Below are 26628 nucleotides of genomic sequence, written 5' to 3' on the forward strand. Positions count from 1 at the left end.
AGCACTACATTCACTTTAAGCTTTCTCTTTATTTATTTTATTTCTTTAAATAATCATGTACTCTGACCTGTGAAGAGCTGAGAAGGGAGTTACTGTGCAGCTCAGGAAAGTGATTAACTGTGGTCACAAACATGAAAGGAAAGAACACCCCCAACTTGCAGGCAGCTCGCTCTTTTGCATTGTGATTTGCGATGCAAGTCAAGGAAGGCTCTTGTAAATGACAGATTACTTTTTAGGTAGAAAATAAAAATTATTGTTATTGTATATGGCCTGGTAATTCAAACAAAGCTAACAACCAAATCACATCCAAGCAGGGAACTGAATTTACTATAAACCACAGCAGAGGAAAACAGCTCAAGAAATCCCTGTGTACTTTTATTTATTCTCAGAATGACAGTTTTTCATATGGGGGAGGAGAAAAACATCTCTCAGTACAGCACATCTATCACCTACCCACACCACCAGTGAAAATAACCTTCTCCTATCCCCAAAAAAGGCTGTGGACTTTCTCCTTACTATTTTATAAAATTCCCTTGAAGAGATAAATTAAACAAATTTTAACTTGATGCTTCATAGTGCTTTACTGATAGCTGTGGGAATCTAAATTGTGTCCAGACATAAATCTGGTAAGCATGTGTTTCAGCAGATGATCACGGGTCAGGAGCACTTTGAAGCACTTACAAGGCTAAGTTCTTTGGATTTGGAGGAAGGAGTACTGCTGGAGGATGCAATAGACGCCGGACTAATTGGTGCATCTTTCTTCAGCAGTCGAGTCTTGTCCAAGCCATTCTCCCGTGGAGAGTGTGCTGGGCTCCCCCGGGGAGAGGAAGGATCCTAAATATCAGCAACGTGGGTTAGTATAAAAACATCATACTAGCTACTATTGCTTGTCTTGAGCAATTCTCACTTTGGAACGAAGATGTGTCATAAAAAGTGACCTCTTCCTTCCATTCTTAATTGATTTAGCTGATAAAATTGTAAAATCAAGATGTATAATGGAAGACTACTTTTTAATTTCTTTTTTAAAAACAGTCTTAAAATTTGATGACATTAACCATGAAAAATAATGTTAAAAATCTATGGATACTCAAATAGGCAGGTAAATATCATTTGTCAGGTGACAGACTGAAAAGAGTTGAGGCACTTGGCAGACCTGCTAAAGTTCACAAATGAAGTCCTGGCCAGAGTGAAAGAAAACACAGATACTGTTACAAGCTGTATCCTATCTGCTGTGTGCTGGCTTCAAGTATCTCAAGCAGACTTTTGGTTCATACAAGAATGTCCTTGATAGAAATAAGTGTTACAAATCTGATTTGCATTCCAAAGAAAGATGACTTGTCTGGGTTCACTGGGGAATTTCAGGCTCCTTTACAAAAGCAAAGGCTGTCATCTTATTCACATACTCAGTATGCACAGAAACCACTGAAGACACACACACCCCCACCCCCACCCCCCCCCTTTAAGGCAGAAAAACAACCATTGTGTATACCTCATTGGAAACGTCAACTACCAAGTTGTCATCACTCTTTTCACCATCGCTGTCCTGCAATGACAAATCACAATGTGTTAAAAACATTTATTTAATATCCCAACATCTCTTAAGTACTGAGAAAAAATAAACCAATGAAATGCAAGGCTGCTCACAACTATGCAACATAGTGTTTACTTTTACCAAGCTTTATGTGGTAATACAAGTATAATATTTAGGTCACCCATAGAGCTTCTGCTTTAACAAGTTGCCACACCTACAGCATTCTTCCCAGTTTTCACAGTGGTGAGCAGGATGAAAATGCTCATCCGAAGTTGCACTGCACCGAGGAGTGGAGCCAAGCTAGAGTCCAGATCTACCACGTCTCAGCCTAACTAATGCTCAGTCCTCTTGTCACATGCCTTCCAGGTGCTCTGTATTTGTATTGTTAAAAACACTATAAAACGTTGGCACCAAAAAATTTCCACCCAGCATATATGTTAGAGGCAGGCAATAAGAACCTGCTCAACATTTGCCCCTCAATTTTAAAATTAATTATGTGGCAGGAATCAGGTGAAATTACAGAGGAACACTTAAGTTTGGCAACGCACAGTGCAGACAATTTACTCACATAACGAGTTGCTATTTCCTTCTCTTCCGTCTTCTGTTTTTTACTATCTGAAGAATAATCTGTGGAATTTCTGTGCTTTTCTGCTGTTCTGAAACTGGCTGAGGGAGATACAGAAGAGCTCTGCAGCCAGAAGAGACAAAGAAAACACCATCAAGTCACTCATTCAAAACAGTGGTCCATTTGTAACTATCCCTCAGTACAACTTAACCTGATAATGATTTGGAGCTGTTCTCACAGATAGCACTTTGGGTTTTAATCAGTGATAGCTACCCAGCAAAGTATCTTGTATTAGAAGTGCACAATGTGTTGCAAGAGACAAAAACCAGTGATCAACTGATAGATCGTAGCTGCTATCTTCAATGTCAACAAGATGAATGTAGAGCTACTTTGGACCATTTTATGAAAACCGTACATTTGCCTGGTTTCGGCTTGTTTCCTCTACAAATATACAGGGTTAAACCAATACTCCCAGAAGAGGGATGGTGGGTGCATATGTGTGTGCATTTGCCGTATAAATCAAGAAGAACAGAGTGGCTCAAGGTCAGTCACACTACAGCAAACATTTGAATGAAGATTTCTAGCAAAGAGAGAAGTAAGCTTCTAAACTGTCTTGAAGCAGGAAAGAACAGGAAAACCACCTGAACTCATTTTATTTTGGCACCTTTTACAGTAACAGGCTACTACCTACAGTAGATGGAAACATAACACAGTGGCTCAGTGAGTCTCTTGCCATTCGACAGCCCATAGTAAGATAATTAAAAAGCGCATGTACCGGGCAGGAAAGAAAATAGTATGTACTTTATGCACTGTCATCCAACAATTCTGCCCTACTCCTTTAAACAAGGCAGGTGACATCTATAAACTCCTACCATATTTCCAAAGCCTTGGTGGAGCCTGTATCTTGGTATACAAAAAAGGAAGTAACGGAAGGTGCAAAGTTCCCTCTGGGATTGATTTTAGCAGCAGCAGCTTTTGGCCCTAGTTCAGAAAAGCATTTAAGTATGCACTAAACTTTATCTCACACTGAAGTCAATAGTTGAACGTACATAATTAAGGATGTGTTCAGGCATTTTGCAGAATTGGAGCTGACAGGAATGGAGATGAAAGTAATTCTCAGTTGCAACCCTGCAAACTGTCTCCATTTCTCTGTCCGTCTATAAGGTGGTGGGAGGAACAACAACCAAAGAAGGTCTTACTGCCAGATTTTGGATCCTCCCATTCATCCTGCAACACTGGTTTTGCAGTTCTTGCTCCATGCACTATGGACAGCTGTTGTTCCACATAAAACCACACAACACAGCAGAACTGGGGTTTTCAGTGCACACCCCAGGTTTTGGGGTTTTCAGTGCACACCTCCCTGGGATTATTTTACAGCTACTACCAGGAACACACACAAACCAAGAAATCAGCATTTACATTGTGCAAATTCTGTTCCACTCCTATTACTGAATTTTTTCTTTTCCTTATTATACCACAAAATTCTGGTAAGGATTAAGAACACTTAACCACAGAAGTTAAGCTATGGTTGTTGCTCAAGTTATGTGAAAGAACATTTCTGCCGGCTGGGACACTCAGGTCTTCCTCTCTGCTTCTCTAAAATTCCCAATTCTTGTCAACAGCAGCTCAGATTAATGAGTGGTAGAATCTGCAAAAATCTTCCATCTTTTTGATTAGTAACTGTTAATTACTCTCTAAGTACACTGAGTGCAAATAAACATTTTAGAACAAAGCTAGTGCCGAACACAGCCTGTGCCTTTCCCATTTGCCAGCCTGCCCGCCTTCCACTCTCTCTCTCGCTCCCTCTCTCTCTCGCTCTTTCCCTGACAGTATAAAATAGGTAGACAAGGATTTCTCATCCTGAGCAAATACATCTTAAAATACATTTACTGATTTATATTTTAAGTACATCGTTAATCAACTATTATAGTAAATGACACAAACTAACAATGTTATTTTTTGTTCTGAAGAGACAGCACGTGTTAAGACATTTGGAGACAGTAGCGGCAGTAGGCACAGAAGCCCTTAAAATAAAGGCCAAGGAGAAATGTAATATTAGATGAACTGATGGCTGGGAAGATGTATTTGTTTACTGCAACAATATAGCATAGTCTTTTGTGAAAGATTTTAATAGTATGCTCCTATTTCATTCATATTCCTTTACAGTTTGAGAGGCAGTAGCTTGTAATGTGAATTTAATTCATTATTTCTCAACTTCACCCTACAGACAGCAATGTACTTTAAAATGAAGAAAAATAATCACCAGTAAACTACAAATTAGTGGTGTCTAAAGAACTAAACTACTGCACTTATTTAAATAGAAATGTTTATTTTCACAAATTTGAAACAATATAGTTTCATTTTTCACTATCTAGTTAGCTATGTGCTACAGATACCATTTTAATCTTTGATTTCACTGCTTAATAAAGTAATAAATTAAAGCTCCCTACTAGAATGATAAAATAGCTAATTATCACTAGCACATAAAGGATGAGCACCACATTGGGCACTGGGTGCACACTGCTTAATGGTTTTATTGCTTCGAAGATGGATCAGACCCGATACCAATATGAAAAGATCTTGCTTGGCCATAGCCAATGAGCTATGGTCTAGATCTTCCTATGGACCTAATGTACTATTTCCAGTGTGCAAGGGACAACATTATTAGCCATACTGAGTTCCCACTATTGTTGGCAATAGCTTTTCAACCTATAAACATTTGTAAGGATCTATCTCCAGTGAGAAATACCGGGATGTAACAATGTCCTCATGGTTTCCACTGACATCAGATTCTGGAATATAATCCCGTACCCACCCACACCATGGTCCTTGAGCGTGCAAGTCTACATACTCCAAGAGAGGTCCTTACATTTGCAGACAGTGCAAGAAAACCTCCATCAAAGCAGACTGTTTAGCTGTCAGACTCCACCCTGTTCCTTGATTAAAACATCGGTGCTTTCCTAACAGCTGCCTTTAAGAAGCTGGAACAGGATAGCTACTTAGAGAAATTAAGTGATTCAGCATTATGACTTGGCAGGCTGTAACTTAATGGGCCAAAGTCCTGATTTTAGTAACTATTAAAATTTATAGAGAAATAAAGCCTTTCCATGCTGCTGTTTTCTTCAATAAAATGCATTAATCTACTAGAGAGTAGCATTTTCCTACTAACCAACACTGAGTTTGCTCATACATAATGATTAGATCACACATAGGAAAAAATACTCTTTGGTGAAAGTAGGTTTCTGTTTTAGCAAAACGTACCACTTTTTAATATAATGCTTGGGTAGAACATTTTTATTCACGTTAAATAAATGACAAAATGCTGACAAAACCCAACTGAAATACACATTTATAGAAGGGCTGAGAATGCTGCCTTGCTCGTGTGGTTTGCTTAAGACATGGGACAGTGTGTTTCTAGTGCAGGACCCGCAGTATCTTTTGCACCAGGCTGTAAAGCATGGCATGTTACACAGTTCAGTATATATCTGGGGCAGTGCCAAGCACAGTGCTGACTGAAAAGATCTCCCACCACAAGTACCGCTCTGTTTTCTCTCCAACACCGGCAGGGTGCTGCTCCTGGTGGAGTACTAGTGCCACACAGGCACAAATTAAATGAACATAGAGGCCCATACAAGTCTTTTATGCAGCCTTAAAATTACCAAAATTCTCACCAGTAACAGGGCAAACTCCAGTGTGCTTACTGCCTGTTTGGGATAATTAATACTTCAGATTGCTAGGAAAAGAAAAAAAACTGTCACCGTTTTAACCCCGACTTCCACTGGAAGTTACTTGCATTAACATAGATGACTCCCACAGTAACAGGGCAGAAAAATCAATATGGTCAGATTGCACAGCCATCCAACTGCTCTCAAATCCTGCCGGCCCCAACTCCTCATACGCTGGCTTCTGCAGATGAAGACCTGGCCTGAGCAGGCTAAGTGGTAATTAAATGAAATCAGTGTTAAAAGTAATGACTACAGATGACAGCATGAAAAGCCCTCCCACATGATATAGCTGGTAACTCTTTAAAGCACTCACGAATATGACCATTCCCCAGCGTACCCTTACTACTACTCCAAAATTATGTATTTGGAGTGTAATAATTAAAACAATAATTCCCAACAAAGTGGGAATTAAGAGATAATTGACCATCCTGAAGTATTAAGCAAACTGCAGTAAAAGCCAAGGATGCTCAACGCTAAGGTCAATTACAGTGTAATTGTCTGAATGACATTATTGCTGTTATAAAGTCTGTTGAAAGTATAAAAGAAACTATAAAAATGGATACAATATGCATTGCAGGGAAACGACCAGGCAGTAATGCTGCTTGGTTGGCTGGTGCCAGTGTTGTAGATGGATGTACCACTGCCAGAGCTTGGACTTAGGCACTGCTCCAGGCTTAGGCCTGCAGCACTGAGCTCTCTAAGACAAAACTGTACGCTTAAAAACAAATTCTGGTGAGTAATGAGCAGTATGAAGTGGGAGAGGTCCCACCAGAGGGGTGACAGGACACAGTGTAAGAAACACCGGGACGAGAAGAAGGGGCAGTCCAGTGCAGCCCACAGAGACTATGCACACAGGGAGAAAAACTACATGTAACCAAGAGCAAACCCTCTGCATAGCTCTAAGGCAACACCCATCTGACCACAAAAATGTATTAATTTACATTCACCTGTAGGCACATGTACATTGAGGGAGAAGGTGTAAACGCTGTGGACTGCTCTGTAGACACCATATGGAGTGTCTGCATAGTGGTTGTGCTCCTGAGGTACCCACACCTATGCTGCTACTACACCTTTTTGCTATTATTATTACTATTACTACATTACTATTATTGCTATTACTAGAACCTAGTATCCACTCCAGCCTCACAGATTTTGTGCTCTTTGCTGCAATTTCCCAACATCCCCTCTTTGCTGCCCTTACTTAGGCAAGCAGGTTTTCCTTATCATACCCTTTAGGTATATGCAGTGGGTTGTGATCAGGCTGACAGGTAGTACAGCCTGTAGCGCATCTCCTCCAAAATGGTTCACCAAAGGAGAGGAGGCTGGTAGCCAAGTACTGTTCTCACCTGTATTACCATGTCAAGGCAAACTTTTTTAATATTTTCACCTCCCCTTTTTCCAACTTGTTTCTCTAGCAACCCAAACTGAAACCCAACTTCTACTTCGCCACACCATATTTTTTTTTTCTTATTCCTTGCCTTTTCCCTGTAGCTGCATTTTCAGATACCAGACAAAGTCACAGTAATTGTTAGTGAAAAATGCTACTAACTAGCTAGGAAAGATGCAGAACAAAGCTGGTTTTAATATCACGTAAACCTGTCTGAGCTAACTGGATTGAGTTTAGTAATCAAAAGCATGATAATAATTTTTAATACAAACTTAAGATTAAAATAACTTTCAAGTTTTATATAGCATTTTTACTAATTAACTTCACAAATTGCAAAATTAATGAAGTTAATTAGTTGATAAGCATGTTATAAAAAACATCAAAGTCTAGATGTGCAGTGCTTTTGCAAAAGCAGTATGAGACAGCCATAAATAAGTCCAGAATAAAGAGAATGTGTAGGCTCAGCAGTTAAGTCTTCAAAACACAAGTGTTCTCAAAAGTTTATATGCACAGAAGTATAGATATGTACGTTTGTATACAGATATATTTAAAGAAATTACACACACACAAAGATATCTGTGTAACTGTTTACACTGGTGATCTGCTTGCTCTGGTGATACCATTGTGATATTTAATCTAAGCTAATTAAAAGCATCAATGTCTATATGTTATGAAACAGATGATAAAATGAACAATAAACCACTATGGTTGCATACATTAATTCCAGTCACGTATTTCAACATACACTTACCAATTTGCTGGAAAAGCTAAGTGAGCCACACAGCAGAAGCTGGAGATACCTAGCAATTTTGACGTATAATCCTATCAGCATGTGCTGTTGTTTCTCAGGCCCCTCCTGGTGTACAGGTGCATGGTGGTGGCAAGAAAAGGTGTTTAAAGCAATGGTGAGGGCTGCTGGCTAGCCTTTCACAGATGGATTTTTTTCAATAAATCTTTTAAAATACAGTTTCTCCAGTAATCACTGGCAGAAGAACATAACACACATAAGGCCTAATCACTGCTGACACTGTGAGGGTTAAATGATGGAGAGAAGAACCAATGCAGCTTAAGTACAAGCAATGAAGCAGTAGAGGAACACAGCTGTGAGGCAAAAAGGAAAGGCAGGTTTAGGTTAAAGTATATCTTAGCACAGGCACATGAAGGTAGTGAAATCAAGGAGTGTGGCAAGAATAACAAGCACCCTTTGGTAAGCAAGACAGTTTGAACAAAGGACCTGGTTTCAGCAGGGAACAAAAGAAAAAGAAACAGATGGGCAGGAAAAGGAGTTAAACACTTCTGATACGTTTACAGAAGCTTCAAAGTTCACAGATTACATTTACCATCAAGTCTGCTCTCCACATCTGCCAACTCGTAAATATTGAATTTAATTGATGGTAACACAACCCAGGCATTGTCAAACATCCTCCCCTTTAATCCACAGAGCAAATCACCAGATCCATTCTCCATTCAGCACCCTTCCCTTCAGCCTCCTCCCCTTTGAACAGACCCCAAACTAAGGCCACATTCTTCAGTACACAGTGGAGCACGTAATTTAGAGGGAGTGAAAAGATTTGCAAGGTGTTAAGGCACAAATTGCAACTGGTATAGGCAATACTGAGGGTGAGCCCCAGGGCATATGCAGGCTGCAAAGGAATTCTGTCCCTAATGATCCCAGAAAAGATAAGGGCTTCAGGATAACAAGGGCTCAAGCTGGAAACAGTACCAAACAGGGCAAGCCTGCTGCTGGCAATTCAAAAAATAAATGCCAAAATCTGAGACAAAGCTGCATGTTGGTCATCACGGCATACAAACTTCTAAATGTTACCTTAACCAAAATCTGACACACTGAAACAGAGGGGTCAAAGGCCAGGAAGTTATGGAGATTCAGAAGAACTGAGGGTAAATATAATCGTCTTCGGAAATCTGATGAACAGAGCAGTGCCAAGGAAATACAGCACTACAGCTCTCTCTTCAAATATTTATTTGGGGTTCCAATTACTGATCTTTCATGCTATTTCCTTCAGCAGAGACCTGAAACAGTTTGAGCAGCTCTACCAAAAGAGAAACAGAAACAGAGGAGAGAATACTGGGAGTTAACCAGCGAGAAAGAGCCAGGGAGAGCATGCAATCACAGGATAAGAAAAAAAGCTTAACAAGCCAGAGCATTCAATGCAGCAATTTAATTGTGGGCTCCCCACCATGAAAAAGAGAGAGCAGGATAACCACCAGCCTGCATTACAGGCTTTGATTCAACAGCGTGCCACGACACAAGGAAAAGCACCAGCGTTCCGTGAGTGTTCAAAAGCCTATGACGGATGCACACAGAAAATTCCCAACATCCAACATATCTCCAGAATATTAACACTAATTACATTTTTCATAGTGACTGAATTTAAACAGAACATACAAGTTAATTCAGTTCATTTTTAGAATAGTAAGAAGACACTAAAGACAGAATGGTTTATGACAGCCATTAAAGGCCTGTGTCAGCGTGCTTTACACTTTGTTAAAAAGTATCTGCAAGAATCACAAAAACCCTTTGAAGAATTAACTGGGTTTTGCTTAGAGTCCTCTTTTCAGACTGAGCACCACAGTAAAACTGTTATCCTTTCACTTTGCACAGCGATTAAAGTGGACTGTACGGCACTGAGCCAAGCTGAACACAACACTTTCCTGCAGCGGCTCAAGCCACAGGGGTTATAAAAATCTCATCAGTACCGGCAACAGAGGTTAGGAGGTAAAAAACACACGCCTACACCCCCCAGATTTTCCATGTTAAAGTAGTAATGATCAGGCTTTAGAGCATTACCTTCTCCAGGGATAGCTAAATGGCTTCAGTTTACATGTGACAGGTCCTAACAACTTTCTCCTGGGATTTATGTTCCCATCTAATTCTTCATTTGGACCAGAAGGATATAACCTACCACTAATTAGCCTTTTTTTCTTGCTTTAAAACCACAGAGATCACGTCTGAAGGCAGTCCCACAAGACTCCCCATTTAGCTGCTTTCAGTGTGTCCCAGAGCCCCACATTTTTAGTTTTGGTTACATCTACCATTGGCTATATTCATGGCAAAGTCATCAGTTTTGAGTTTTCACATTTCTGTTCCCTTCCAGTCTATCCATGTGTACTAACCCTTCAGGGAAAACCACTTTCATTTTCTTTGCTTCTGTCTGTTTGTCTCTAAAGGATTTTATAGTTGTTTTGCTGCAAAGATGACCTAGGAGACGATATGCAAACAAAGCAAATTATTGTTTTAACTGAATACTTCACAGATGGAGCTGATGATCTCTTTCCACACTTTCTGACTTGTTCCCTACCCTCATTTTTAATCTAATTTGTTCCTGACTTGATCAGTAGAAAAGCGATGGGAAAGAGGTGGTCTTCAAGAGGCTACCGTGATTACAAAAAGCACCCTAAAATTCAACAGAAACATTCACTCCACATCCTGATTGCTTCAATCAGCAGAAACATGTTCACATGTTTTTCTCAGGTATTAACTAAGAGACTGGCAATTCACTCACCTCTTCCCCTGCCAGACTTTGTGGGGCTTCTGAAGACTTGATATATTTTATGCTTTTCTAGTACTATACCTGATTAAGGAAGCCAGAGCCACAGCTAAGCTCCCAGTGAAAACAGAATTCATTATCCAACCCGTCTCTTAATTGGGCAGGTGGGTAAAACATGGCCAGGTGCTATTAAATATTTGCAAATTCCAGTTCATGCTGATTCTGAAGCAAAACATTCTCTCAACTACCTATAAAAATACCTTTCAGAAAGAAACCTTTGAGCACTACTGTTCGCCTCTCTGCCCAAATAGCATCCAAGCCCATTACATCTGCCTCACTTCATCTACACTCACTCACTTGTGTTCCCAAGACCCTTGTTCAGGAAATTATCCCATTTCCTATTCAGAAAAGCACTTGAGCAGATGCCAGATTTGAGGCACACACTTTGATCTCAGGGAAGTCACAAGGCAGATAAAGAAATCAGAGGAATGTACATATGTGCTGAACTTTAGATGCCTACTGCACACTACCCTGAATCTGGACCTCAGCCTGCTGCAAAAATAATTGTCGCCAGTCTGCTTCTTCAAATCAAGGACCCTGGTAAGTGGAACGGATGGAGAAGTGGTGGGAACACAGATCCTGCAGTCAGCCTTAAAGCAGTTACATCAGTATATAATAGCATGTTGTATGTACAACACCTATTCTGAAGACTGAAAAATAAAAGACACAGTCCTTTCTGCCAGATTTTTAGATGCATTACAACTCCTGAACATCCTCAAGCTTTGCCAAGAGAAGCAGCAGTAGCTTTTACGTTTTTGGGCCTTTCATTATTTATATTAGACAGGCCATGCTGTTAATTTTTTAAACATAAAAGCACGATCAAATACTAACTTCAGGCTAGTTGGAAATGTTTTGATGTCAGCAATGAGCAACCAATACATTTTTAATTCAGGCCAGAGGACAGGAAAAGCAAAAATCTCCCTCTTGTACTCCCCCACACTCTGCAAAGTAGTTAAGTGTGATAACTGGCGTGCACACACATGACCTTCTGTTCTGTTCAAATAAGTTATCTTAGATAATTTGTGAAGACTGTTCTCTCTCATTTAAGTATTTCATAACACAATCCATCTTTCCCTTTGCTTTTGTTAAGGAAAGACTACAGTAATCCCCCTAAAACAGCATTCTGGCAAACGCTCCTAAATTATGTAATTCACTATGTTCAACTCCACTGTTATAATCATTTTCAAGGAAGAAGGGTATAATACATTATCGTTATAGCTATGCAATCCTGAGTTGAATTTTTCTTGGCTGAATTCCTAACACTTTAATGCTGAAATTGATCTGTTTTAAAAACATCATGTGAAAGGTTTTTTAAATACCATACATGCTCAAGCTCTTTATTTTAAATGGTTTAGAAATGAGCTGGTGGAAATAGGAGAAAAAAAAATAAAAGGTCTTACGTTCTCTAATCTAGCATTAAGTACATTTTAGAGAACAACAAACATGTTTTCAAACAAACTATTGCAGTGTACAAATTACCCAGCAGGGACGGAGATAACAATACCTATGGTGTAGGTTTAGAGCTGAGAAGTTGACATTTCATCAAGGTTGTCTAGGAAACCATTTTTTAAATTTATTTATAAAACAAAATGAGTTTGTTTCCATTTGGGATGCCTCTAGAGAAGCTGCCAAGTAACAAGTTTATTAAAATGACAAGTTCAAGTTACTTTTCTTGTTGACCGTAAATAACCTCCCTGTGAGCCAATTAAAAGCGTGGAGATCAAAGGCCCAAGCAGCAGTATAAAACCAGGAATTAGAGGGTTGAGGGAAAGTCTGCCCAGGCTTCCTCAATATGGAAAATTTCCTCCAGCCACCATTCACTCAGGTAGCGCAACAGCGAAGACGAACTTTTTTGGACTTGCTTTGGAGTATGCTAAAAACCAACGCCCGTATTTTAATGGGCACCTAACCAAGCAGCTTGATTTTATGCACAGTCAGGAATTATTTTAGTTGTAAAGACTGATCCAGATGAGACTGAAGCAGCTAGATGGTGAGAAGGCAAAAAATGAGCTGGGAAGGATGAACAGGATAACTTGTAAAATGGGTTTCTCAGTAGGGAAGGGTTATTAAATCGCAAATTGCAGCAGTTTGTCAGTGCATTTCTTCTCCTGAGCTGCCAAGACCATGACTTTTCAAGGCAGAAGTGAGAATAGGTAGCAAAGTGTTCCCTAATGCAAGGCTTGACTACTATGATGATCTCTGCACACACCATCTTCAGATCAGACATCTATGTAGGGTACACTATATAGGTATCCTGATGAGTATGTGAGGGCTTTACATCAAGTACACAAAGCACCACTAGCAAGTCTCTAGCTAGAATTTAAGAGGCTGAGCTGTAAGTTACACCACGGTTTACTAACCAACATCTGGGCTGCTTGAGCAACAGCAAACTCTGTTTCCTTGTAACACCACGCCACCTTGCTTACTGTCAGTAATGAGCTAAATCCTGTCCTAAGACAAAGAAAATCTTGAATTTTAAAAAGGGTCTTCATTACTGCTTCCTAGTGTGATGAGGACAAATTCTGAACCTGTCCAGCCTGCCCCTCTCCATTTCAGTCCTGTCCCACCACATAACAGGGTGGGAAGTGAAGAAAAGGCTTTTGGCATTTGTTTGACTAGTAAGACCATCAGACTGCCCATTGGGCATAGACTTTAGTTCTGACAGTAAATGTAAATTTCCATTTAAAAACACCTAGAGCACCAGATGGAGCCCTTACAGTGAGAAAGTGTAACAAGCTCTTTCACAGCAGGCACAATTGTATCCAGAGTTGCAGCCCGCAGATCGAAATCCTTCTTCCCTGCCTACACGCTCTCCCTGCAGGATGTTTTCACTACTGACAAAAATCACATTCCCACACCCACCTCTGGGGCTGCTCCCTCCAGATAGCAGCCCTGGAGGAAGCCTGGGAGAGTCCTCCAGCTGTGCAGCAGCCCACGCTGGGCACCCTGCTGGCTGGCAGCAGAGCACTGTGCTGACAACCCTGATCCACAGCTGAACAACCTTGCTCCACATATGGAAATAGGCAGAAACCTGCTACCATGGCCGCAGGCCAGAGGTAACGCAATGGGGAACAGCTCAGGCATGGTGCTGGGCTGTCGAAGTCATGCTGCTGGTGGGTGGTGTGCTACGAAGAGGGGCTAGCATCAGCCCCAGGGTTTCAGTGGTGTGCTTCGTGGCACAGTGTATATACGCTGCATGACAGCTGGTTAGCCCAGTGAGGATGTTGCACATGTAACTACCCTTGCTGTGACCCTCCTAACAGTGCGGTGGGCTTCCAGCAATCCTGCTACATCTACAACCTTGCACAGTACTGAAGGAGTCATACCACACACAAGTGCAATGTAATCGAACCCCAAGGAAGGATGAAAATTCAAGCAAAGCTTCTCTTCTGAAAAAACATACAGAGATTAGGTAGTCAACTGAAACTGGAATTAGCCCAAAAGGAAACTAGCCCACACAAGCTGCCACCAGAAAGCAGTGTGCATATGCTTGCCACGGATTGGACTCAAATCCACTGTTTTAAAAGGAAGAACTAGGGGAAAATGGATCACAAGGTAATGCTGATCTCTGAGCAAAAAAACCCTAAAACCAGGAAGGATGGAAAACTGTTTCTATTTGGGAAATCTAGGTTCAGTAGTCTGCTCTTTCATCTGATTGTGTGAAGTCAATTAAGCCTCTTCATGCCTCGGTTCATTATCTATAAAATAGGGATAATTTCAGAAGCCTAGAGAGCATTTCTTTCCCTTACAGGGTTGTTGTGAGGATTAATGTATTGAAGATTTGGAGATACTCCAGTATCAGAGGGATGGATCCATTAAATACGCTAGACCGAAATGATAAATTAAAAAAAAAGGGGGGGGGGGGGGGGGGGGGGGCAGGGGGAATCAGTCTTCCTTGTATCAGCAAAAACACAACTAAAGCAATCAAACTACTACATCAGAGTGCCTATATTAAACTCCAGAAACTAGTATGTCTACAAGTACTAGCTTGACATTGGAAATGTAAAAAAGGAAACACTTCTGCATCATATGTAAAACTGTATTCAGCTAAACTCATGAGAGCCTAAAGCCACTACATCTGAGACATAACTAACTTAATACCCTGCACAGCATTTCAGGAAGAAAATACTGGTGGGGGTGTTTTTTAAATTACCCATGGGCAACAGAATTAACCAGGAAATGTGCTATCTGCAAGCTTGTCTTTGAAAATGATTTTTCTCAAATTAACCTTATGTATATGAAATGTGAACAAAGCCAAACCTGCAGCTGCCTACTGCCTAATAAACTCAAACCTGCACTTCAGAATTTGCAAGGCCTTCTCAAAGACAGCCAGATGTCATATAAACCTCTCTGATTTCAAAAATGCAGAGCCAGGCTTCCCATCATCACTTCTTTTACTATAACCCACCAAGTAGTCTTTTATTGCTTTGTGCTATGCAGTGTTTGCACTTACAGCACTCCATAAATAAGAAAAACAAACAGGGTGTGTGCTTATCTGATTAAAATTGAATGTAAATTATATGCAAAATAGGTGCGGCCCACTGGCTCATGGCAAGTTGCCAGTAAAGACCTTCTGTTCTGAAGGTTGTGCACCACTGATTTAGGGCATCATGTCTCTGTCATACTTCTACTTCTGTCTCATTATTTTACTGTTTCCTGTGCTATATTACGAATGTTCTTTCCCATCTTCAATCTCATTCCTATCTGGCTAGTTTAGCACTCCATTTTCGTACTATCTGATACCAGATTATGCAAAAAAATCTTACCCCGTGATACATAATCATTTTTCAATTTGGGCAAATCCAATCCAAACTCAGCCTGCGTAGTATGCCACTTCTCTCTCTCCTTGCTACTGTAACCATTCAAAACCATTGTTACTCCAATGCAAATTCTTTCCAGAATCACTTTCCATCTTCCAGGTCTCGGATTCCTGATAACTTGTGCCTTCTCCTGGTAAAGTACAGCTTGGGGCCCTTCTTTCAGCTCTGCAAGCAAAGCAGATTAGCCTAAAGAGCTAACTCTGTGTGAACAAGTACAGGGGAAAGTGCATTTCACATGAAATCAGAACACCACCCAAGCTTGATTAAGAAGCATACGGGCAATGCTGTAGAACATTCATGAGTTATTTTTTCTGAATTCTCACACAATTTAGATGATCCAAAACTGGATTTCCCAAATGCTGTGCAGACATGATTAAGGAATATATTTGTTTTGACTGTGCTTTAAGTCCCTACTTTTCAGTGATTTCTCACTTTTCCTTCATTCAAGGTTGAAATTTGCTATGAGAATTTCTTTAGCCCCCTGCAGAATTGTTCAGTGTATTCCCCAAAGGAGGAGACAAAAAGAATTGGGGATTCATCATGCACAAACTGATATTTACAGTAACGCTACTCCCAGTACGTTTGCTGGAAATAGCTTGGTATTTCTTCACTTTCTTTTAATATCTGTAGGATTAATAACAAATTCAGGCCCTGATCCCACAGTATTTAACATCTGGGCAAAATGCTTCTTGCTGACGTCCACAGGGCTGTGATTTGGCACAATAAACATGCTGCATGTTACAAGAAACCTTAGTAATGGCAGCAGGAAAAGGCAATTTCTTTCTTATCTCTTTTTGAGCTTCCCTTCTTTTCTTATTGTGAGGAGACTAGGAACAATATGGCAACCATAACAAAGAGGAATAAAGAAAACACTCACAGATGATTGCTCAAAGTGGGTCCATAAACACCACGATTACCTCGCTACTCATGGTGTTTGATTTTAGCACAACTTGAAGCTGCATGAAGGCAGACAAGAAAAAATACCTGCGTATAACAACTTTGGTGCTCCAAAACCCTATGGGCACCTCAGAAACCACCAGACACACAGACTACAGTACAAGGAATACCTTTGTATGCCTTCAACCAGCAACACAAAATGGTGTCTTCTTTCATTGCAGTGGTGTCTTCACCCCTGTGAACTCTATTTGCCACTTTCCAGTTGACCTGCACAACACTCTGAGGTTGATTGCAACAAAAAACTACAGCTGGAACAACAAATTTGAAGCATCTGTCCTGCCAGGTGGTAAGACCTTCCAGATCATCCACTAACTTCCTCCATGACCGGTCAAGGTAACCATATTTCACAACACATTAATTGCATTAAGGGTCCCAAGGAAACGATGCTCAGGCACAACACTCAGAGCTAGAGAAGGCTAGAACAACCTCGCAGCTCCTTCAGGGCCAAAACTGCCTTTTCAGCAAAGATACCCTAATGCGACTCTATTCTTCTGCCTCTATTCTCTGCCACCTCGCAAGACAGACTTGAAAATGACGACAGGCAAAAAAGAAGCAACGACAAAACCATGAGTAAGGCAGAGGTACAAAGGTTAGTCTTTGTGAGCCAGAAACCACAAGGATAGGCATCTTACACGTGTATTTTAAAATGCTTTCTCTCTCTCTCCTTCTTCTCTTCCTCAAAGACTAAGTGCAAAATGAAATCATCTTACAGAAGGACAGCTGCTTCCCCCCTGTGTTCAATCATTCCAGTCACACTATGTTGTCCAGTAACCTGCATTGATAATTCCTCATGAATAAAATGCCAACATTATCATCCACAGCTATGTTGTTGACATGCTTTTGCTATTTCACTAAAAATACCATTAATTTTCTGGCTTCACAACAGCTGAGCTACTCCCCATTTAAATATACAAAAGAGTATTTTGTTTAAACCAAATTAAAAGCGTTCCAGTAAATGACTTCAATTTTGCTGGCTATACTACTTAGTATATACTGTTCTATTTAATCCTCTCTTTTCGCAACTCTACTCCTACCACCACCACCACCACTCTTTTCTTTCTCCCCTTCCCCCACCCCCCTTGCCTTCTTATACTTAATCCTTTCATGCCAGGAACTGGATTTGCCCAGCAAGACATTCACAGTCAGAAAGAGCTTCAAAACATGGTGCCAAAGAGTTAAGGCAATGGTGAAATCGCCTCTGCTGTTTTTATTCACTTGTTTGCCAAAACATATTTAACAGTAAAGAAAAGGAAGGGAAAGGGGAGAGGGAAACACACAAATGCTGAACACACCTTCCATTCCCCATCCAGATAAACTCAACATTCCCCATTTAAGTCGGAATGAAAACCATCATTACTGCCAAGCCCTCCTGGCATCTCACCACTTTATTTGTTCCCATTTGTATCTAATGCTTTTGTCAACAGTTCAACAAAAGTCAAAGCAAACAACCCACTACAAACACTGGGGGTAACAGCAACAAGCATGAATCCTTCACAATTATCCAGCCCAGCTGCTCAGTGCCTGTCCAGGCTGCTTTCATTTACAACAGTGTCAACAAAAGGCTGAAACCCAATAACTAGGTGGGTCAATACTACCACTGTAAACCCTCCGGAGAAGGAAATGCTGTTCTCCTGCTTAACTGCTTCAGCAAACATGCAGAATAATTCAGTTAGATAGACAAGTACTTGCCTAATCATTTGTTGTGTGAATTATTCAAGGCTTCCCCCCCTCCCCCATAAACTACTAATGATGGCTCTCCAAATATTTCTGAGAAACCACCAGATGTCAGACAGGAAAAAAGGAAACATTAGGCAAATTCTGACATAACAGGACAATGGTAACCTGTGATCTTGGAAAGTACTAATGTTCAGAAGATTAATGCTCTCCTACACCTTGCTTCTGGTGTCACCGCCATATAAAGAGCAAACTGCTTTCACCATAACGTGTGCTAGGCATGCATCAGCCTAACAGCTGCCTGATCTTTATACCGCATAATCAACAGTACTGCCTAGGATTTTTCTCTCTTTTTTTTCATGCGAGTTGTAAAAGAGTTCTCTCCAGAGAATATGTAAAATGTAGATAAAAATAAGCACAGTAGTTAGTCAGGTGGATGCAGAGAGGAAACATTCATTTATTCCCACATTTGATCTCTTCTTGATGACCCACCTAAGCTTTCTTTCACTGCAGCCACAAGGCGAATGTTCGCCTGCTTTTCTCCAGAGGTTTCATGAGGGTTAATGTTTACACTTTTAAAGAGCAGGGCAAACTAGTCATACTGCATAGACCCAAGTGCTAAAGCATTACATCTTTTACTTCAATTGCCTCTTTAGTGTGGGAAACAGCCACCTCCAGATGTCTGCTTCCTCAGTTTTGTTGGCTTTTGTCACAACCGTATCATTACATTTACATATTCTTTTTAAACTTTAAATAAACTTTAAGAAAACGGGCAAATTAGATAACAAGTGGTGCTTGTTTTGATTTAATTTCACTATTGGCAAGACCAACCCTGGATACGAACAAATGTTTTTCCTGAAGACCAGTTTACATATACAGTGCAGTATCGGACAGATGCATATCTTGAGCCAGACACAGTACCAAACACACTTAAAAATATTTTATTTTTGACATCTACAGTAGCAGTTGTGCATGCTGAATAACGACTTTTCCAGAGAGAATCCCTGGCAGTTTTAAGACTTAGCAAAATAGTAAGAGAAATTCTGTCTGTATGTCAAATTAAAACACATGTTTTTGTTTTTATAATTAGAATCTGTAACATATTTTGTTTGTAAAACAAGCAGTTTTACAGTGATTGCACTCTAGCAATCTCTGGAGTTGCGTGTTGTCAACACAAAGAGCCTTCTTCCATCAAATAAAGGTTCCTTCCTCTTTCTGTCCAAAACAGTTATGAAACACTTGTCTACTAAGTAGCCGCAGCTCCACCGCTTTGCGATCACCGGCAGCTGTTACCACCCATATTGGCTCTACTCTGCTTGGTGGAAAACTTCAGTTAAATTTACTATTGTAAACTGAATTATTACTATTTGCAACGCTAAGTTTGCTTATCAGTATTAGCGGGACTCTTACAGTCATTAGCAGTATTTGCAAAATGGTCTGTGGGCTACAGAGAGGTACTGTAGCACAGAAAACATGTCCTATCAAAAGGGTTGCAACTTGCACTGACTAACTGGGGAAAACTTGCACAGTCTGATGCTAGGTACTCTAAAAAGAACAGGGGAGAGAGGTAAAACCACACAAGTATGTCTCTTCTTCCTCAGGCCCTGGAGAAGAAAGAAGGGTGCAAAAAATGGCTGGAGGCAACACAGTTGTCAGAAAACCTTCATGAAGCATGCAAGAGTCCCACAGAAAGTCTGCTAAATACTTAATTGCTTTCAAATACCTGCAGTGTGATATAAAGCTTTTAGGCTACCTAGATGGTGGTAGGCTCACCTAGGTGAGCACAAAGTGCTTTTTACAAAGGCACCAAACTGACCATGGACAGGCTGCCTTTATGCAGGGTGCCTTTGCTATTCTAATGGCGATTACGCATCCTGACAGGGCACTTGGAAAAACACCATACTTCAAGGAAATGGCAGAAAAAGGGTTTCTCTCACCCCACAAGGTTTACTGTAATTGATTTCAAAGGGATTATTTTAAAATTATCCAGATACTGAATTCCTCTCATATTTTGCAGTATGGGCCAGCAAAGCTCATTACCAAATAATATCTGCAGGTCATTGAAAGAAACTCTTTTCTTGAAGCAGGGGAGAAAAAGGCAAACATTCGTTTCCTCAAGAGCTAAAACCCCCAGCATTTTGGTATTTTTAAAGAAATCAAGAGGTGGGACAGAATTACAGCCATCAACAGGTACAATTTCAGCAAACATATCAGGGGGAGACAAGAAATACAAACACACAGCTATAAGTACTGCAAGACAAACACAATTATTTCCTAATGCCTGGTGTTGTAACGTCACAAGGCAAAGCACCTAATGTTATTTAGGTCAGCACTGGCTTTTCAATTCAAACGCAAGCAGTCATTTCTATATAGTCTGGCCACTTTGTTACTAAAATAAAACGAGCAAAGGACTCAGAAATACATTGCTGTAGCTGCCAAGTTTTGTGTTGTGTGTGCTCTGTGCCAAGCTGGTGCCACATGCCCCTGTGGAAAACGCTGCTCCTGGGGGTTGCTGCGACCTGGGGACGCCTCTCTTCGGCCCTTCTTCCGCACACCTGCGCTGCCCCTCCACAGCACACGCCAGTCCGACAAGACGGCACTGCCAGCAAAGTCAGTGTCATTATTTACTTAGACCTGGCAAACTTAATCCCGCAAAGAAAATACCGTACACACTCTTTCAAAAAGATAGAGCGGCTTGAAACGCGCCAGCTTCACTGCACGGAGGAGCTACGAGGGTGAACGAAAAAAGGAGCAAACCGCGCTGAAGCTTCTCGCTTCTCCCTTCTCCCGCCCCTCCGCCCCAGTTACTCATCGCACACATCGGGGAACCCCCCAGCGGCTCCCGGCCGGCAGCAGCGCGGCGGGGCCGCTGCACCGCCCCGCTCCCGGCGAACACGCGGCCCCCGCCCGGCGGCACCTCACCGGGCAGCGCGGCGGCACCGCACGGACGGTGTGCGCCGCCCCTCAGCGCCGTCAGCGGATTAACGCGGCGGTTTCACCTCCAATACTTCATTAAAACACCGATCGCATCCGGCAGCCGCTGACGATCCGACATACACAGTGTTCCCCCTACAGTCCTCCCGGAGACTCGGCGGGGAACGGCGGGGCAGCCCCGGCGCCCGCAGCCCGGCGCCCCGCGGCCGCCGAGCGAGGGAGCCCCGGGCCACCGCCGCCCCCGGGCCCGCGCCCCTCGCCCCTCGCCGGGCGGGCTGTAACGCCGCGGACGTCGCGGCACGTCTCCACGCTGCGGTTCGCGGGAGACCAGCCACCCCTCGACCGCTCCCCGCTGCGGTCCGCTGGGAGCAGAGCACAGGAGCGGTGAAGTCCGGTAAACTGCCGCGCGGACAGCAGCGCTCATTTCAGCGTTCCCCTCGGATTATGTTTTTCACGGCAGAGCGACAAGCCCAGTAACGCCTCAGCTTGGGAGAAAATTATTTTTATTTGTTCCCCTGTGCAGCCAGGAGCAAGCTAACGGCATCCCAGCGGGTGCGCCGCCAGGCCAGCTCCCTCTGCTGCCGGGAGGGACCCATCCTCGCCCCCTCTGCCAGGCGCTCGGGGCATCCCTGGGAGACCCTCCAGCTCAGCCCCCGCTGCTGCCAAGGGAAGAACAAGCTAAAAAAAGATTAATTCGCAGATGTTCATGCATTTCACACACAGGGTGCCCTGTGGTCCGTTGCCAGGGCAACGGGAGACCACCAGCGTGCGCTTTATTGGCTTTATGAAGTGCGTCTCGGGGGCTGTAGTCCGAGAAATGCTGCATGATAATCGTCAGGCTTTTCAAAAGCCTTGTTTTGTGTTTATCCACGTTTAACCCTCTGAGTGTTATTAAGAGCATCACTATGCACGTCTGGTGCACCAAGGAAAGCAGAAAGGGGGGGGGGGGGGGGGGGGGGGGGGCGCACAAGGACAGACATGGACACAGTCGCTGCTTCCAGCCTAGAAACCCTGGAAAACATGTCCTCAGTGCTTGCTCCTGCCTGCCCGCCGTTGAAGTTTTCACCCACAGGCAAGCTGGTCCCCTGGCTGCGATAGTGCAGGTCTCAGCACAGCAGGGTCTGGGGACAAAACTGACATCAGCAAGTGCAAAGGCAGCACAAGTGTCCTGTTAGAATGACAGACTACTGATGGTGGGCACAACATGTTTTCTCTGTAACTTAGAATTAAAAAAAAAAAAAAAAGAAGAGAAAAAAAAAGGCACACCAACTTCCTAGACAAGTTAGGAGAAAAAACACACACTCATTTTGAATCCCAGTACGTCACACCAGCAAGCCAGCCACACCAAAACCTTTATCAAAGCCCCTCCAAAGCTGCAGTCCCTGTGAAAAAGGAAAAGGAAAATCCTGTGTCCAGATGACACTCGGTCTTGCAGTGCCAAGGGCTACAGCATCATCTATAAATTCACAGAAACGAGCTGGAGCAAGAAGCCACCCAGGACTCAAATTGCTTTGCCTCCCGTATCATCTGCCTCCCCTCCTCTTCTTGCTCCAGGCTGGTGTCAGGCATTTCCTCTGGCTGTCCGCTCAACAGCTGAGGCAGGGCTGGACATGGAGGTACGGGGGTTAAAATCACAAATGCCACAACGCCCCAAGCAGCAGTAGCCACCACCGACATCAAGCTCTAATCCAGCAGGAGAGAGGAAGGAGAAAGCGAGGGTGGCAAAGGGGATCAATAGAAGAAATGGCTTGCATTCAGGCTTGCAGGAGAAAGAGCACACAGAGACAATAATTTCCTGGGAAAAGCTAAAGCCTAACGAGAATTTACTCTGCCTCCTTTATTCAGACAACCAACCCTTTTGTGGCAGGGGCTTCCTGAGTGACAGGAACTTAGGGCCCCTTAATAGGATTTCCATATTATTTCCAACACCTGCCTAGAAGTTACTTGTTTACAATGAAGGAGGCAAGATTCTCAGATCAGACATCTGCTCCTGGTTCAGGCATATCTTAGGAAGCCATCTAGAAAGAAGCTTTGTTGCTATGGAGACATTTTTATTTTCTTCCCTTAGTTGGCTGAAAAACATTAGCATTTCCAATTTTTTGTTCTTCAAAAGGCCAAATGTCACTCAAGGAAACACAGAACTTTTCAAATTGCTATGCAGAATAGGCTAATTGAGCTTTAGATATTTTAATAATTATTTGACTCAATTAGAGCTGTACTGGAGAGAGGTGGTAGACACAGTGTAACTTTCCTGCAAATTTCCCTCAGTGCCCAATTCCTGCTGGCCAGCTCACTTGCTTGTTCCCTCAAAGCACAGCTAAAACTTTGTAATTCATGATGCAGTCGATGATCTTGCATAACAACTTGGGAATCTGTCAGACTACTTATTTCCTTCAACTTCTAAAATCACCCTAAGAGACTGACAACTCTTTGACTAGGAATACACTTCTTTCCCAGTGCCAGGGGAAGAGACAGGAAAAGCAATACAAATATTAATACAAATATTAACTTCCTACTAGCCTTCGGTGACTTCAGCCAGGACAGAAACTTCCAAGTATGTCCTCCATGTCACTGATTCTACAAGGTAATCTGTCCTCCTTCCCTCCCTTTTAGTAGACAATCAGCATGCCCAAGGAATCCATTGATTTGCATAAAAATTAGGGATGTTCCAAGTTACTTTGGATGTAAGGGTTTAAAAGACAACTCAACATCAAAACACTAAAGGCTCAACAAAACAATGCCAAAAGGCGGCAAAAGCAGCCATCTAGTTTGTGTCTCACTTTGACAAAAAGTGGCAAGTACTGTTTATTTTCTCCCATTACTTTGACTAACATCTAACTAACCCAATCTGCAAATGTGTTATTGATTCTAGACATGTTCACCATGAGTAAACTGGTGTAAGCCATGAATGCCAGCATCCAAAGTATGACTTTAATTGCCCACTTAGAATGAGGAAAACTTCAAAAGGGGTAATAAACAAATTCATTCCCTCTCCTTACTTCTTTTCCCCCAGCTATTACATTGTCAAAAGTGTTTGCGCTGGAGAAGACCTTTTCACCACCTCCTCACCCCAGCAAACTTCCTCTTCCTACTCTATGACATGAAGTCATCATAATCCTGTGTTATCAACATCACAGTCTGTTGCCATGGAAATAATTAGACATGACTGCTCAGGTTAGAAATTACAGGCCATCTAAGTGCCTCCTGGCTGAAGAGAGCATCTGGAGAGAGAACATTTGAGTTACCCTAAATCACTAAATGGCAGAATAAAGTTCAATAGTGAGAAGCACGGCAGCAGTTTGTCCAAATGTGTGTACACCACCAAGTATGAGTCCCTCTGTGGTAACTGGCAAAACAGTGCAAGGTAAGAGGCCAGTGTACAGTTAATACACAGAAGCGGGAAAAAAAGCTATCGGGTAAAGGAGGTGAAGCCGTCAAAAATGGCAGAAGCAGCTAATTCTTTGATTCTCAAGTACATGCTGTTACTTTCATATGAATAGTCTACACTAAATTAAAATTCCCAGAGCTCATTAAAAAGGCAAATGACATGACAATGAATGAAAGAAAGAAATGTAAAACTCAGGGGGTGGGGGTGGGGGGGTGGAAGCATAGAAAAGAAGATACAAGGGAGCTATATACCTGAGATTCAGTTTCATGTTCTAAAAATCTGTTAAAAGCCACAGGGCTTGAATGATGCACTACAAGTCTAGCCATGAAAAGGTTATTAAGGAAAAAAAAAAAACTCAGTGCCAAAAAATTAGCTCCGTAAGATAGACTGAGACAACAAACAGGACCCTGGTAATTAGTATTTGTTCTGCTTCAGCAGACAGTTACTGGATGAGACTGCAACAAACAAGCATGTCTCACCCAATCGCATCATTAATCTATTCACGTTCACCACCTGAGGACCAGCTATGCCCCACAGATACTTATTCATCTGTTTTACAAACAAACAATTACAACACATTTTCTGGAATTAGGGCACCTGTTACATTCAGCATAGCTTACACGCCCAGACACAGATATCAATTAATACTGAAAAAAATTACTGTATCGTAAGCCAACAGAAGTTACTGTATTTTGATAACACTACCCCCAAAACACCCATGAAGATCAAAACCACAGCTCTTGCAAAGCAAAGTTTAGTTCAAACACGCTCAGCTTAAAACTACCACTTCTTCATTACAAAAAGCAAAAGACGTGCAACACCTTGCTTCCAAATGGAGAAAGGCACAAGCAGAATGACACAAGTGTGAAAGGTTTGGATTTTAACAAGCCTGTGAAGTTGTGAAGTGCTTTTCACTGAATGGTATTATAGTGATAAAATTAAAAAAATATCAGGAAATAAATTCTGTAAATTTCTTTGGGCATGTAAGAGATAACTACATTTCTTTGGCTTCTTAAATACATACTGAATGCAAAGATGTTTGGCTGGACACTCATGCCACTAGAGGAAGTCACATTTAAAAGAAACCTGACAACTGACACTTTATGGGGTGTTCCTCTATCAGCAGAAAAACAAAGTCAAGCAATGTAATTATATTTTGTAATATCCAAAAGTCTTATATGTTGGGCATTTTGATTTTAAACTACCTTGTTCTTTCCAGAAGCATTATACTCGTACAACTATTTTTAAAAATATCAAATTACAGCTGCAGGAGTAAGCAGTTTACTCTTATGTATTAAATGAACAGAGGTCTGAACACTTCATAGTGGCTAACAGCTCAAGAAGCTAAATTGAGAAGCACTGGAGCACCTGCCACCACACATGTGAATCGAACATGGGAATCACACCCATTTACTTTCCCTGCATCTGGCACATGTGTAATTATTAGCCTTCACAGAGATTAAGGCAAAAGTAATCTTATTGCTAAACCCAGCTGAATTTGCCCTAACAGGCTTGTCCTAGTTCACCAGCATGCGGGACAGAAATTCACCCCAAACCTGCATCTGATGTGTTGTTTCGGAGCCTTTCATTTAAAGCTCTTTTACACCCCCACCCCTGAGTAATCTCAAACAAGCTAGTTTACTTCTGCCACAAGACTCCAGCTTTTAATTATTGGCACTCACTGGTGCTGAAACAGCAACCCCCAGCATCAAAATGAAGAAAGTCTCCACTGCATGGGCAAGTCTTACTATAGGCATGGTCTCTGCCCCAGATAATTTACAATTCAGGTGAAAAAAAAAAAAAAAAAAAAAAGGCAATGCACCACCTGAGTATAAAGAACAACAGCTCTGGATTAACGATAGATGTGGTAACAAGTTACATGAGTTGAATCCTGTGCAGGAGGCAGCGACTAAGAAGACTCTCAGATTCCCTCCCGAACAACCTGCTCGGCACATCCTGGCTATCTCTAGCAGCCCTGCAACCCAGCTAGCACCTGGGGGCTCCTTCACTGCAGCTGCTGCAGTGAAAGCCGTGGGGAGAGACTGCTGCTACTAGCATTAGACTACTTTTTGCCAGGT

At 42.0% G+C, this 26628-nt stretch overlaps 1 protein-coding gene across 8 annotated transcripts in view; it reads right to left on the reverse strand.

Annotated features, from left to right (window-relative positions):
- LOC101912817 (transducin-like enhancer protein 4) overlaps positions 1-26628 on the reverse strand; it is a 98243-nt gene that overhangs the window by 12307 nt on the left and 59308 nt on the right. For all 8 annotated transcript variants that reach the window (XM_055790555.1, XM_055790557.1, XM_055790556.1 and 5 more), the window contains 3 exons: positions 2100-2219; positions 1490-1543; positions 682-834 (listed from right to left, as the gene is read on the reverse strand). In XM_055790555.1, coding sequence (XP_055646530.1) covers positions 682-834; positions 1490-1543; positions 2100-2219 — 327 coding nt within the window. The remainder of the gene's footprint in view (positions 1-681; positions 835-1489; positions 1544-2099; positions 2220-26628) is intronic.

This window comes from Falco peregrinus, chromosome Z, assembly GCF_023634155.1.
Source record: "Falco peregrinus isolate bFalPer1 chromosome Z, bFalPer1.pri, whole genome shotgun sequence".
NCBI classification, from domain to species: Eukaryota; Metazoa; Chordata; class Aves; order Falconiformes; family Falconidae; genus Falco; species Falco peregrinus.